This window comes from Eriocheir sinensis, chromosome 54 (assembly GCF_024679095.1).
Source record: "Eriocheir sinensis breed Jianghai 21 chromosome 54, ASM2467909v1, whole genome shotgun sequence".
NCBI lineage: Eukaryota > Metazoa > Arthropoda > Malacostraca > Decapoda > Varunidae > Eriocheir > Eriocheir sinensis.
The window spans coordinates 6,557,898-6,567,897 of NC_066562.1; the positions used below are offsets into that span (position 1 = coordinate 6,557,898).

General features: G+C 38.3%; 1 protein-coding gene and 1 long non-coding RNA gene across 3 annotated transcripts in view; one reads left to right on the forward strand and one right to left on the reverse strand.

Annotated features, from left to right (window-relative positions):
* LOC126983656 (zwei Ig domain protein zig-8-like) overlaps nucleotides 1-10,000 on the reverse strand; it is a 167,207-nt gene that overhangs the window by 115,503 nt on the left and 41,704 nt on the right. For both annotated transcript variants that reach the window (XM_050836594.1, XM_050836595.1), the window contains exons 2-3: nucleotides 7,823-7,910; nucleotides 4,479-4,580 (exon numbers count right to left, since the gene is read on the reverse strand). In XM_050836594.1, coding sequence (XP_050692551.1) covers nucleotides 4,479-4,580; nucleotides 7,823-7,910 — 190 coding nt within the window. The remainder of the gene's footprint in view (nucleotides 1-4,478; nucleotides 4,581-7,822; nucleotides 7,911-10,000) is intronic.
* LOC126983657 (uncharacterized) overlaps nucleotides 1-10,000 on the forward strand; it is a 134,499-nt gene that overhangs the window by 114,796 nt on the left and 9,703 nt on the right. The window contains exon 3 of the long non-coding RNA XR_007736098.1: nucleotides 4,469-4,599. This is a non-coding gene — a long non-coding RNA (uncharacterized LOC126983657). The remainder of the gene's footprint in view (nucleotides 1-4,468; nucleotides 4,600-10,000) is intronic.

Consider the following 10,000-nt stretch of genomic DNA (forward strand, 5'->3'; position numbering starts at 1 on the left):
TCGTCTTTTCTTTATTAATGTCTTCTTATGTTCGTCTTTTCTCCTCCTCTTTATTCCTCTTCTCTTAACTTTTCCTATTATTTCTTCTATTATAATTTCCTCCTCTTCCATCATATTCCCACATTCATCAACGTCTCCCTTTTCTCCTATTATCACGTTTTTTCCCCTATTTTCACTTATTTTCTCTTGTTTTCACCTATTTTCTCCAATTTCACGTTTTTTTCTCCTATTTTCTCGTTTTTTACTCTTAATTCCTCTTCGCTTAATTTTTACTATTATTTCTTCTATTATATATATTTTTTTCCATCATCTTTCCTCATTCATCCACGTCTCCCTTTTCTTCTATTTTCACGTTTCCTATTCATTTCCTTTCTTTTACGTGTCCTTCTCATTCATATTTTTCCCTCCCTCCTACTCCCTTCCTTTCTTAATTTCTCTTCTCCTCTTTTCCCTCCTTTCCGCCTTGTCTTCTTTGTTTAATTTACTTTTCCTTAATTTACCTTTTCCTTTCCTAATTTATGTCCTTCCTCTCACGTCTCTCTCCCATCCATATCTTCCATTCTTGCTTCCTTCCTTTCTTCATTCCTCTCCTTCTCTTCTCTTTCCTTTCCGTCTCTTTTTCTTTCGTAAATTTATCTTCTCCCTTTCTAATTTACTCCCTTTCTCTCACGTCTCTTTCCTATCCATATCTTTCATTCTTGCTTCCTTCCTTTCTTTATTCCTTTACTTCTCTTCTCCCTCGTTTTCGCATCTTCTTCCTTTCTAATTTACTCCCTTTCATGTCTCTCTCCCATCCATATCTTCCCTTCTTCTTTGCTTCTTTTCTTCATTCCTTTCCTTCTCTTCTCCCTCCTTTCCACCTTTTCTCCTTTTCTTAATTTACCTTCTTCCTTTCTAATTTACTCCTTTCTCCCATGCATTCCCTTTTCTCCTGTTCTCTCCTTTTCTTCATTCCTCTCCTTCTCTTCTCCCTCCTTTCCTTCTCTTCTTCTTTCGTAAATTTATCTTCTTCCTCTCTAATTTACTCCCTTTCCTCCTATTCATATCTTCCCTTCTTGCTTTCTTTCTTTATTCCTTTCCTTCTCTTCTCCCTCCTTTTCGCCTCTTCTTCTTTCCTAAATGTATCTTCTTCCTTTAACGATTCCGTGTTACAATCTTCTTCTCCCTTCCTCTTTATTTTCCTCCGCCTCTCAGACTCTCTCGTCCCCTGAGCGTGAGTTTTAGAGTTAATATTTAATGTTCGCTAATGTTCACTTCCTTGCTTTCCAATTCTTCCATTCTGTGTCCGATTTCCATCAATTTTTGTCTTTCTCCTCTTATACATTATTCAATCCTTCATATTTCAGTTTATCTTCTCGTGTTCTTTCTTTCTCTATTTCCGTTATTTGTTTCTTTTAATTTCTCTTCCTATATCAGTTTATCATAATTGTTCCTGCTTTGTGTTTAATTCTTTTTTTCTTTCTTTTAATTTCTCTTTTTTTTTCCCTTCGTTTCTCCGTTTATTTATTTCCTCCCATTCCTTGTTCTTCTTCCTCCTCTTTCCTCATTTCTCTATCTCTCCCTTCTCTTCTATTTTCACGCGTCTTATTTGCTTCATTTTATTTTATTTTCCTGGTCCTCTTTTCCTTCTCGTATTTTCTCTCCCTCCTTTCCTTCTCCCTTTCTCATTACTTTTTTCATCCTTCCCTTCCTTACTTTCATCCTCTTCCTCTCCCTCTTTTCCCTTCCATATTATCCTCCCTCTTTCTTCCACACTCCTTCATCACCTTACTTTCCTTCTCTTTCTCCCTTCTCCGCTTCTTTCCTTGCTTGCTATTCCTCTGTTTCCTCCTTCCTTTCCTCCTTAATTTCGTCTTCTTCCTTAATCTCTCTTCCTCTCTCTCTCTTCCTACCTGCTCTTCACCTCACTCTTCACCTGTTATCATAGTCTGCCTTCCCGCTTTCTTTTTTTTCCTCAGTCCTTTCTTTCCTCCTCTCTTCGTCTATCTTCCTCCATCCCCTTTTATCTTCCTTCCTCCATCATTACTTTCGCCTTCTTTCTCTTCCTGTCTCTCTTGCAACCTTCTCGCCTCCTCACTCTCTGCATCTTTTATCATAGTCTGCCTTCCCTCTTTCTTTCTTTTTCCCCACTTCTGTCCTTCCTTTCTATCTTCCAGGGTTGGAAAAAATAATGATTTTTTGAAGAAAAAAAAATCGATTTATTTGATTTAAATCAGATTCTTTTATTTAAATCGAATTTTTTTATATTTAAATGATTTTTATTTACATTAATCCTTGTTTGTTTCCACTGATTATTTGTTTCAGTCTTATGAGGTCATTTTATTGTAGTAAACTTGGCCAATGTTAAAGAAACCATAGTTTAATATACATTATATACCATAGATGAGTTTTTCACAAAAATCATATTTTTTTTATTATTATTAGTTTTTTTTTTTTTTAACGTCGAAGCCCGTAGCACCAATACGCTTTCTTGAGAGGCCTGGTGGTCGGCCCGAGCCTGTCCTGGTGCAGGCAAGTGTTTATAGTGGCGCCATCTTTTCTTGGTAGGACTAATAGTTTATTTTTTTATGCTTTTGAATATTTTTTTCTTGTAAGACATGGCAATGATTCACTGGTGCCTGACTTGCTACAGGACCACTACAGGATCACTACAGGACAAGTAGACTTGATACTTTTCCTCTACAAGTGCTTCACATGTTCTTCCTTTTCCTTTTATATATAATAATATATATATATATATATATATATATATATATATATATATAGATAGATAGATAGATAGATAGATAGATAGATAGATAGATAGATATTTTACTCCTGATATAGCACTTAAATAATTTTAAAAACAGTATATGTAATTTTGATTTAAATCATGATTTTCTTACTCTGATTTAAATCGATTTAAATCACTTGATTTAAATCATTTGATTTAAATTAAAACAACCCTGCTTCCTTCTACTTTTTTCTCCATTATTACCTTCGCCTCCTTCCTCTTCCTCTCTTCCTCTTCCTACCTTCCTCTCACCTGCTCAGTCTCTGCACCTTTAAGCATAGTCTGCCTTCCCTTGTGTGTTGGTGTTAAGGAAATATCGTAAGCTCTAATGATTTAATGGACGACCTGAAGGCTGAGGATCCCCTGGTAATTGGTGTTACAGAGGTTGTTGTTGTTGTTGTTGTTGTTGTTGTTGTTGTTGTTGTTGTTGTTGTTGTTGTTGTTGTTGTTAATATTGTACGTGTTTTCATTTATTTTGTCATTTTCTTCATTATTTTCCTGTTTATTTTTTTCATCGTTTTCATCTTATTTTCTTCTTCTTTTTCCCCATTTCTCCTCTTTTTCTTCTTCTTCCTCCTCCTCTATCTCTTCTTCCACCTCCTCTTCCTCGACCTCCCCTTCCTCCTCCACCTCCTCTTCCTCCTTACTCTTTCTCCTCCCTTTCCTCCTCCTCCTCCTCCTCTTTCTCTATCTCTTCTTGCACCATATCTTTCTCGACCTCCCCATCCTCCTCCTCCTCCTCCTCCTCCTCCTCCTCCTCCTCCTCCTGACGTGCCTTGGCGCCGTGGCTGAGTTAAATAAAAATGGTTGCCGTATTTTACTTAGCTCAGCGGCGGAAGGATTTTAAAATGAAGGAAAATATTGCACGTTTCCTTAAGTTGTGGGAAGATTTGGCTTGTCTCCCTCTCTATTTCCCTCCCTTTCCCTGACTTACTTCGCTTTCCTTTCCCTTCCTTTCCCTTCCCTTCCCTTCACTTCACTTCACTTCCCTTCCATTCACTTCCCTTCCCTTCACTTCACTTCACTTCACTTTTTTTTCTCTTCCCTTCCTTTCCTTTAATTCTTCTTCCCTTTCCTTTGCTTTCCTTTCATTTCATTTCCTTTTCCTTTTCTTCTCTACCCTTCCCTTTCCTTCCCTTTCTTTTCCTTTCCTTTCCTTTCCTTTCCTTTCCTTTCCTTTCCTTTCCATTCCTTCCCTTCCCTTTCCTTCCCTTCCCTTCCCTTCCATTTCCTTTCCTTTCCCTCCCTTTCCTTTCCTTTTCTTCCCTTTCCTTCCCTTACCTTCCCTTTCATTTTCCTTCATTACCCTACCTTTCCCTTCCTTTTCCTTCGAGTTCCCTCCCTTTCGTTCTCTTCCCTTCCCTTCCAATCCATTTTTATCAATATGCATGTAATACGTTTATATTTTCCTCGTTTCTACATATTCCGTTTTTCAGTAATTTTTTTCTTAATTAATATCTAAGTTTTCTGTGTACATTCCTTTTCTATGGTGGTATATGTTTATGATTTTACCTCCTTCATAACAAGTTTTTTCCCTAATATGTTTTCTGTGTGAGTTTATATTATAACTGTTTCTATTTACCTCTCATTTAATTTTTTTTCCTATTATATTTGTTCTTTTCCATGTCTGAGTTCGCTTATTCCTTTACCTCTCCCAAATTTCGTTCAACAGGTGTACTTCTAATTCCTCTACAGGTGTACTCACGTTGCGGTGTCTGTCATAGTTGACGGAGAACCTCGCGTCCTTGCTGTACGTCTGGCGGCCCACGGTGATGAGGTGGTGGTCGCGCAGGCGAATCCACGACACCTGGGAACGACAAGGCCAGGTGAGCTTACAGGAGGACAGATGTGGCGGGGTAGAGGGGGAGGAGTGAGGGGGAAGTTTGGGAGTGAATAGGGCAAGGGCTTGGGAGATGTGTGGTTAGGTTAGAATAGGAGGAGTTTAGAGCAAGTTAGTGAGTAGTTGGGAAAGGAGAAGTTAGGGAGATGATGCAAGGTAAGGGTAGGTTAGGTAAAGTTAGGTTAGGTTAAGAAATAAGAATGAAACAAGGCTGCTCCTGAAGATTGGGTTAGGTTGTGAAACGGTAAGATAGAAGGAGACGTGTGTTAAGGGGAAAGAAAGATAGGGGAGATTATGAGGTAGATATACGGTTAGGTTAGAACGGGGAGGAGTTTAGAGCAAGTTAGGGAGTGGTTGGGAAAGGAGAAGTTAGGGAGATGATGCAAGGTAAGGGTAGGTTAGGTAAAGTTAGGTTAGGTTAAGAAATAAGAAATAAGAAATAATAGTTGTATATATCAGCGGAGCGTAGTGGCTGTGAGGTAGCGAGAAGCTCATTATGATAGGAAGAATGATTGGCGTACTCATTTATTGTCTGCCAGCGTATGACCTCTATAATCATGAACAACAATTATGTTCACGGGAAATACATTTGGGATATCCGCATTGTCTACCACGGGAGCGGTTGAGTAACGTAAACGTGGCTGGCTGAGTCCCTAGAGTTATACGCGTCACTGCTTGGGTACCGCTCAGCCCGTAATAACACTACTACTACTACTACTACTACTACTGTTACTACTGCTACTTCTACTACTACTACTACTACTACTACTACTACTACTACTACTAAGCGAGCTCTACTTTCACTGATAAGTCTAATGCCGTCAACCATTCTGAATAAGCGGTGGCCTTTAGAGAGAGAGAGAGAGAGAGAGAGAATCAAAAGAGGCCTAAAAATTCTGCTTGGGGAACATTTATCTCTCTCTCTCTCTCTCTCTCTCTCTCTCTCTCTCTCTCTCTCTCTCTCTCTCTCTCTCTCTGTGTCACATTCTCAATACAATTTCTTTTCCCTTTTCTTCTCTTCCCCTCCATGTTTTATTATCTATTCTTCCCTCCCTTCCCTTCCTCGTTTTTTCTTCCTTCCCTCCTTCCTTCCTTTCTTCCTTCCTCTTTACTTCTGTCCATTTTTCAAGTTGTCTCTTCCTCCTCTTCCTCCTCCTCCTCCTCCTCCTTCCTGCTTCTCCGTTATTCTCTTCCTCTTCAATTTTCTTTCCCTTCCTCCCTCCCTCCCTTCCTCATTTTTTTCTCTCCTCTTTTCAGCTTGTCTCTCCTTCTCCTCCATTGAGCCCTCGTTTCTCTCTCTCTCTCTCTCTCTCTCTCTCTCTCTCTCTCTCTCTCTCTCTCTCTCTCTCTCTCTCTCTCTCTCTCTCTCTCTCTCTCTCTCTTCTACGTTTTTCTATCGTTTTTATGTTTTCTATATATTTTATTTTATTTATATTTTTATTTTGTGTCCAGTTTTCCTTTCAATGTTATTTTTTTTTTACTCAAATTATTTCTTCCTTTTTTTAACTTTTTCTTTCTGCTATTTTTTCGCTTCACTATTTTTCTTTTTTTTACATCTTTTTTTTTTTTTAGCATTCTTATTTTTATTGTTTTATTATTACTATTTTATTTATGGTTTTATTTGTATGGTTTTATTTGTCACTTTCTTTTATTCTTTAGCTTCGACAAAAACTTATTCTCATTTTTGCATTTCCATTTTCTTTTTTATTTTCATTATTTTTCTTGACTTCTATATGTTCATTTTTCCCTATTTCCTGATTCTCCCTGGTCTGATCCTCCTCCTCCTCCTCCTCCTCCTCCTCCTCCTCTTTCTTTCCTCACAATTCCTTCACCTTTTCTTTCAGCATTTCTTCCTTTTTCCTCCTTCCCTGAATCACCTCCCTCCTCCCCTTCCTCCACCTCCCTCCTTCCATCCTCTCCTCCTCCTCCTCCTCCCTCTTCCCATCCTCCTCTCCTCTCCTCTTCTCAGTCACTTATCCTTCCCCTCTCTCTCTCTCTCTCTCTCTCTCTCTCTCTCTCTCTCTCTCTCTCTCTCTCTCTCTCTCTCTCTCTCTCTCTCTCTCTCTCTCTCTCTCTCTCCTTCTTCCTCCTCTCCTCCTCTTCCACTCGTCTTTCTCTCCCTTTCTCCCTCCCTCCTTCCTTCCCTTCTTCTCTCCCTTCTCAAGTACTCTTCCATGATTCATATCCCTCCTTCCTCTTCAACAGATTCTTCCTCTCTCTCTCTCTCTCTCTCTCTCTCTCTCTCTCTCTCTCTCTCTCTCTCTCTCTCTCTCTCTCTCTCTCTCTCTCTCTCTCTCTCTCTCTCTCTCTCTCTCTCTCTCTCTCTCTCTCTCTCTCTCTCTCTCTCTCTCCTCCTCCGTCTTTCTCTCTCTCCTACTCTTCTCCTTCTCTTCTTTGTCGTGTAACTTGTCTTCTCTCCCCTCGTCTTTATCTTCTCTTTCTTTCCCTCTTTTTGACATGTTTTCCGTTTTATCACTTTCTCTTTCATTTTTCTCTTCTTCTTTCTCCGTCTCTTCTTTTTTTTACTCCACTTTTTTCTCGTATTTTTTTCTGTTTTCTCACTTGTTCATTCTTTTTTTTTCTCCTCATTCTCCTTTCCTCATTTATGCACTTATTTTCTAACTCATTTCTCTTCTATTCTCTTCTTCATTTTGGCTCTTCTTTTTATTCACTCATTCATTCCCTTTTTCCTATTTTCCTCATCTTCCTCCTTCCTTTCTTTATTTACCCTTTTCTTCTCTCAATTCCATCCTCTTTGTTATTCTCTTCCTTCTCTTCGTTCACTTTTCACTCTTCTATTCACCCATTTCATTCCACCATTTACCATCCTCCACAAGCCAACCCCAATCTACAGCTTTCCCTTCTCTTCCCTATCTCTTTTTCTCACTCATTTAATTTCTATCCTCTTCGTTATTCTCTTCCTTCTTTTCATTCACCTTTTCACACTTCTATTCACCCATTTCACTCCATTTATCATCCTTCTCTTCGACATCGCAACCCAAATCTTCTATTCACCCATTTCATTCCACCATTTATCATCCTTCTCTACCACAACACAACCCAAATCTTCTATTCACCCATTTCACTCTTTTACCATCCGTCTCCTCCACAACGCAACCCGAATCTACAGCTGTCCTTTCTCTTCCTCCTCATCCCAATCTCCCAAGTCCCTTCCCTAGACTATCTCCTACAAGCCTCTCCCTTCTTACCGTCTCGTGGTCCGCCCGGTTCTGAATGACGCATGGGAGCTTAGCGATGGTGCCGGCCTGAGCTCCCACCACACTGCCGTTCACGCCCCTGCAAAGAGTGAAGGAAAATGATGGTACTTGGTTATCGTTAGAGGAAGTTTAGAATGGTGAGGTTAAATGGTTAGAAAGAAGATGTTAGTGGTTTAATATTAGTTAGGAGAGAATTGCTGTATTTATTTGATATTAGAGGTTAGGAGGAATACGTGTTTGTGATATATTAATAGTTGTAAAGAGGAAAAGGGACGAGGATGGGAAAGAGGATAGAGTATAAATGAGTTAGACAAAAAGGGTAAATAAAGATGGGAACATGGAAGATGAGAACAAAAGGAAGAAGAGAGTGAAATGGGGAATAAAAAGAAGAACGAAAATGAAGAAGAGGAAAGAAGATAAATGAGTCAGAAAAAAAGAGTGCATAAATGAGGGAAGGAGGAAAATGAGGAGGAAAAAAGGAAGAGAAAGTGAGAAAACAGAAAAACTATACGAGAATAAAGTGGAGTAAAAAAAAAAAGAAGAGAAGATGGTGAAGAAAAATATGAAAAAACAGAAAAAGAGTAAGACAATGAATTGTAAAAAAAAAAGTGTTAGTGGGTTTAAGAAAATAAGTGGATAAGGAAGAAAAGTGTTAGTGGTGCCTCTAAGTGGTAGCGATAAGAGGGTTAGAGGGTGGTAGTGGTTCAAGGGGATGAGGTTAGAGGTAGTGGTAGGGATGGGATGTTAAGGGGAGTGGTAGGGATTAGTGGTCAGTGTTCATGGTTGTGGATTGGGGTTAGTGGAAGGGGTTAAAGGAATGGGGTTAGTGGGAGATGTTGGGAATATAAAGTGTTAAAAAATGTTTGGAAATGTTTGGGAATGTTAGAAAATGATAGAAATGTTATAGAATGTTAGAAAATTATAAAAAAAAATGTAAAAAAATGTTGGAAAATGTTAGAAAATGTTAGAAAATGTTAGAAAATGGTAATGTTAAAAAATGTTAGAAAATTATTGAAAGGTTAGAAAATGTTAGAAAATTCTAAAAAATGTTAGAAAATTATAGAAAATGTTAGAAAATTATAAAAAAAAGTTAGAAAATGTTAGAAAATGATAGAAATGTTATAAAATGTTAGAAAAATGTCAGAAAATATTAGGGAATGTTAGTAAAATGGATCAATAGGACGAGTAAACACACACACACACACACACACACACACACACACACACACACACACACACACACACACACACACACATTCCAGCACTGAGGACCCAATTTGCTACGGAAGTAAGAAAGCACACAGATATATTGCCCCGTTGCTGTTGGTCGTTTAGTAGTAATAGTAGTAGTAGTAGTAGTAGTAGTAGTAGTAGTAGGAGGAGGAGGAGGAGAGGAGGAGGAGAGGAGGAGGAGGAGGTAGTAGTTTTTGTTGTTGTTTTCTTGTTTTCTTTTATAACTTCGTCGATGTTGCTTAAATATTTCATAAGAGAGAGAGAGAGAGAGAGAGAGAGAGAGAGAGTCACGAATTCGAAACGAGAAAAAGAAAAAGAAAACGCACACAAAAAAGTTACTGTATAAATGTTCCACTCAATGAAGGTAATCGAGAGAGAGAGAGAGAGAGAGAGAGAGAGAGAGAGAAATTCGAAATGCAAAGCCAATTTAGTTTTTGTGACGTTTCGATACACTTCTTGTGGCCGTGTTTGTGGCCGCTTGGTTTCGGGGTTTTTTTTTTTCCTGTTTGTTGTTCCTGTTTACTTTTTCCCTGTTCTTCCTTTTTTTCCGTTTTTTTACCTCTTTTCCTGTTTTTTCCCCTATTTTTCCTGTTTTGTTTTCCTGTTTTTCCCTTTTTTCAGTTTTTCCTTTTCGCCCTGTTCGGTTTACTGTTTATTTTGTTTACTGTTTTGATTCCTCTTTGTGGTGTTTTCCCTTTTTTTCTACTGTTTTTGTTTGGCTTTCTGTTTTCTTTTTCCTGTTTACTTTTCTTCCTTTTTGATCTAGTTTTTCTATTTCTTTTTTTTTTCCTTTTTTCCCTCTTTGGTTTTCTGTTCCTTTTGTACTAAATTTTCCTGTTTTTCATTTACTTTCTTCTTATCTCCTTTCGTGTTTTGTTCTAATTTCCTATCTCTATTTTTTTCCCAGACATTCAGACAGACACAGACAGACAGACA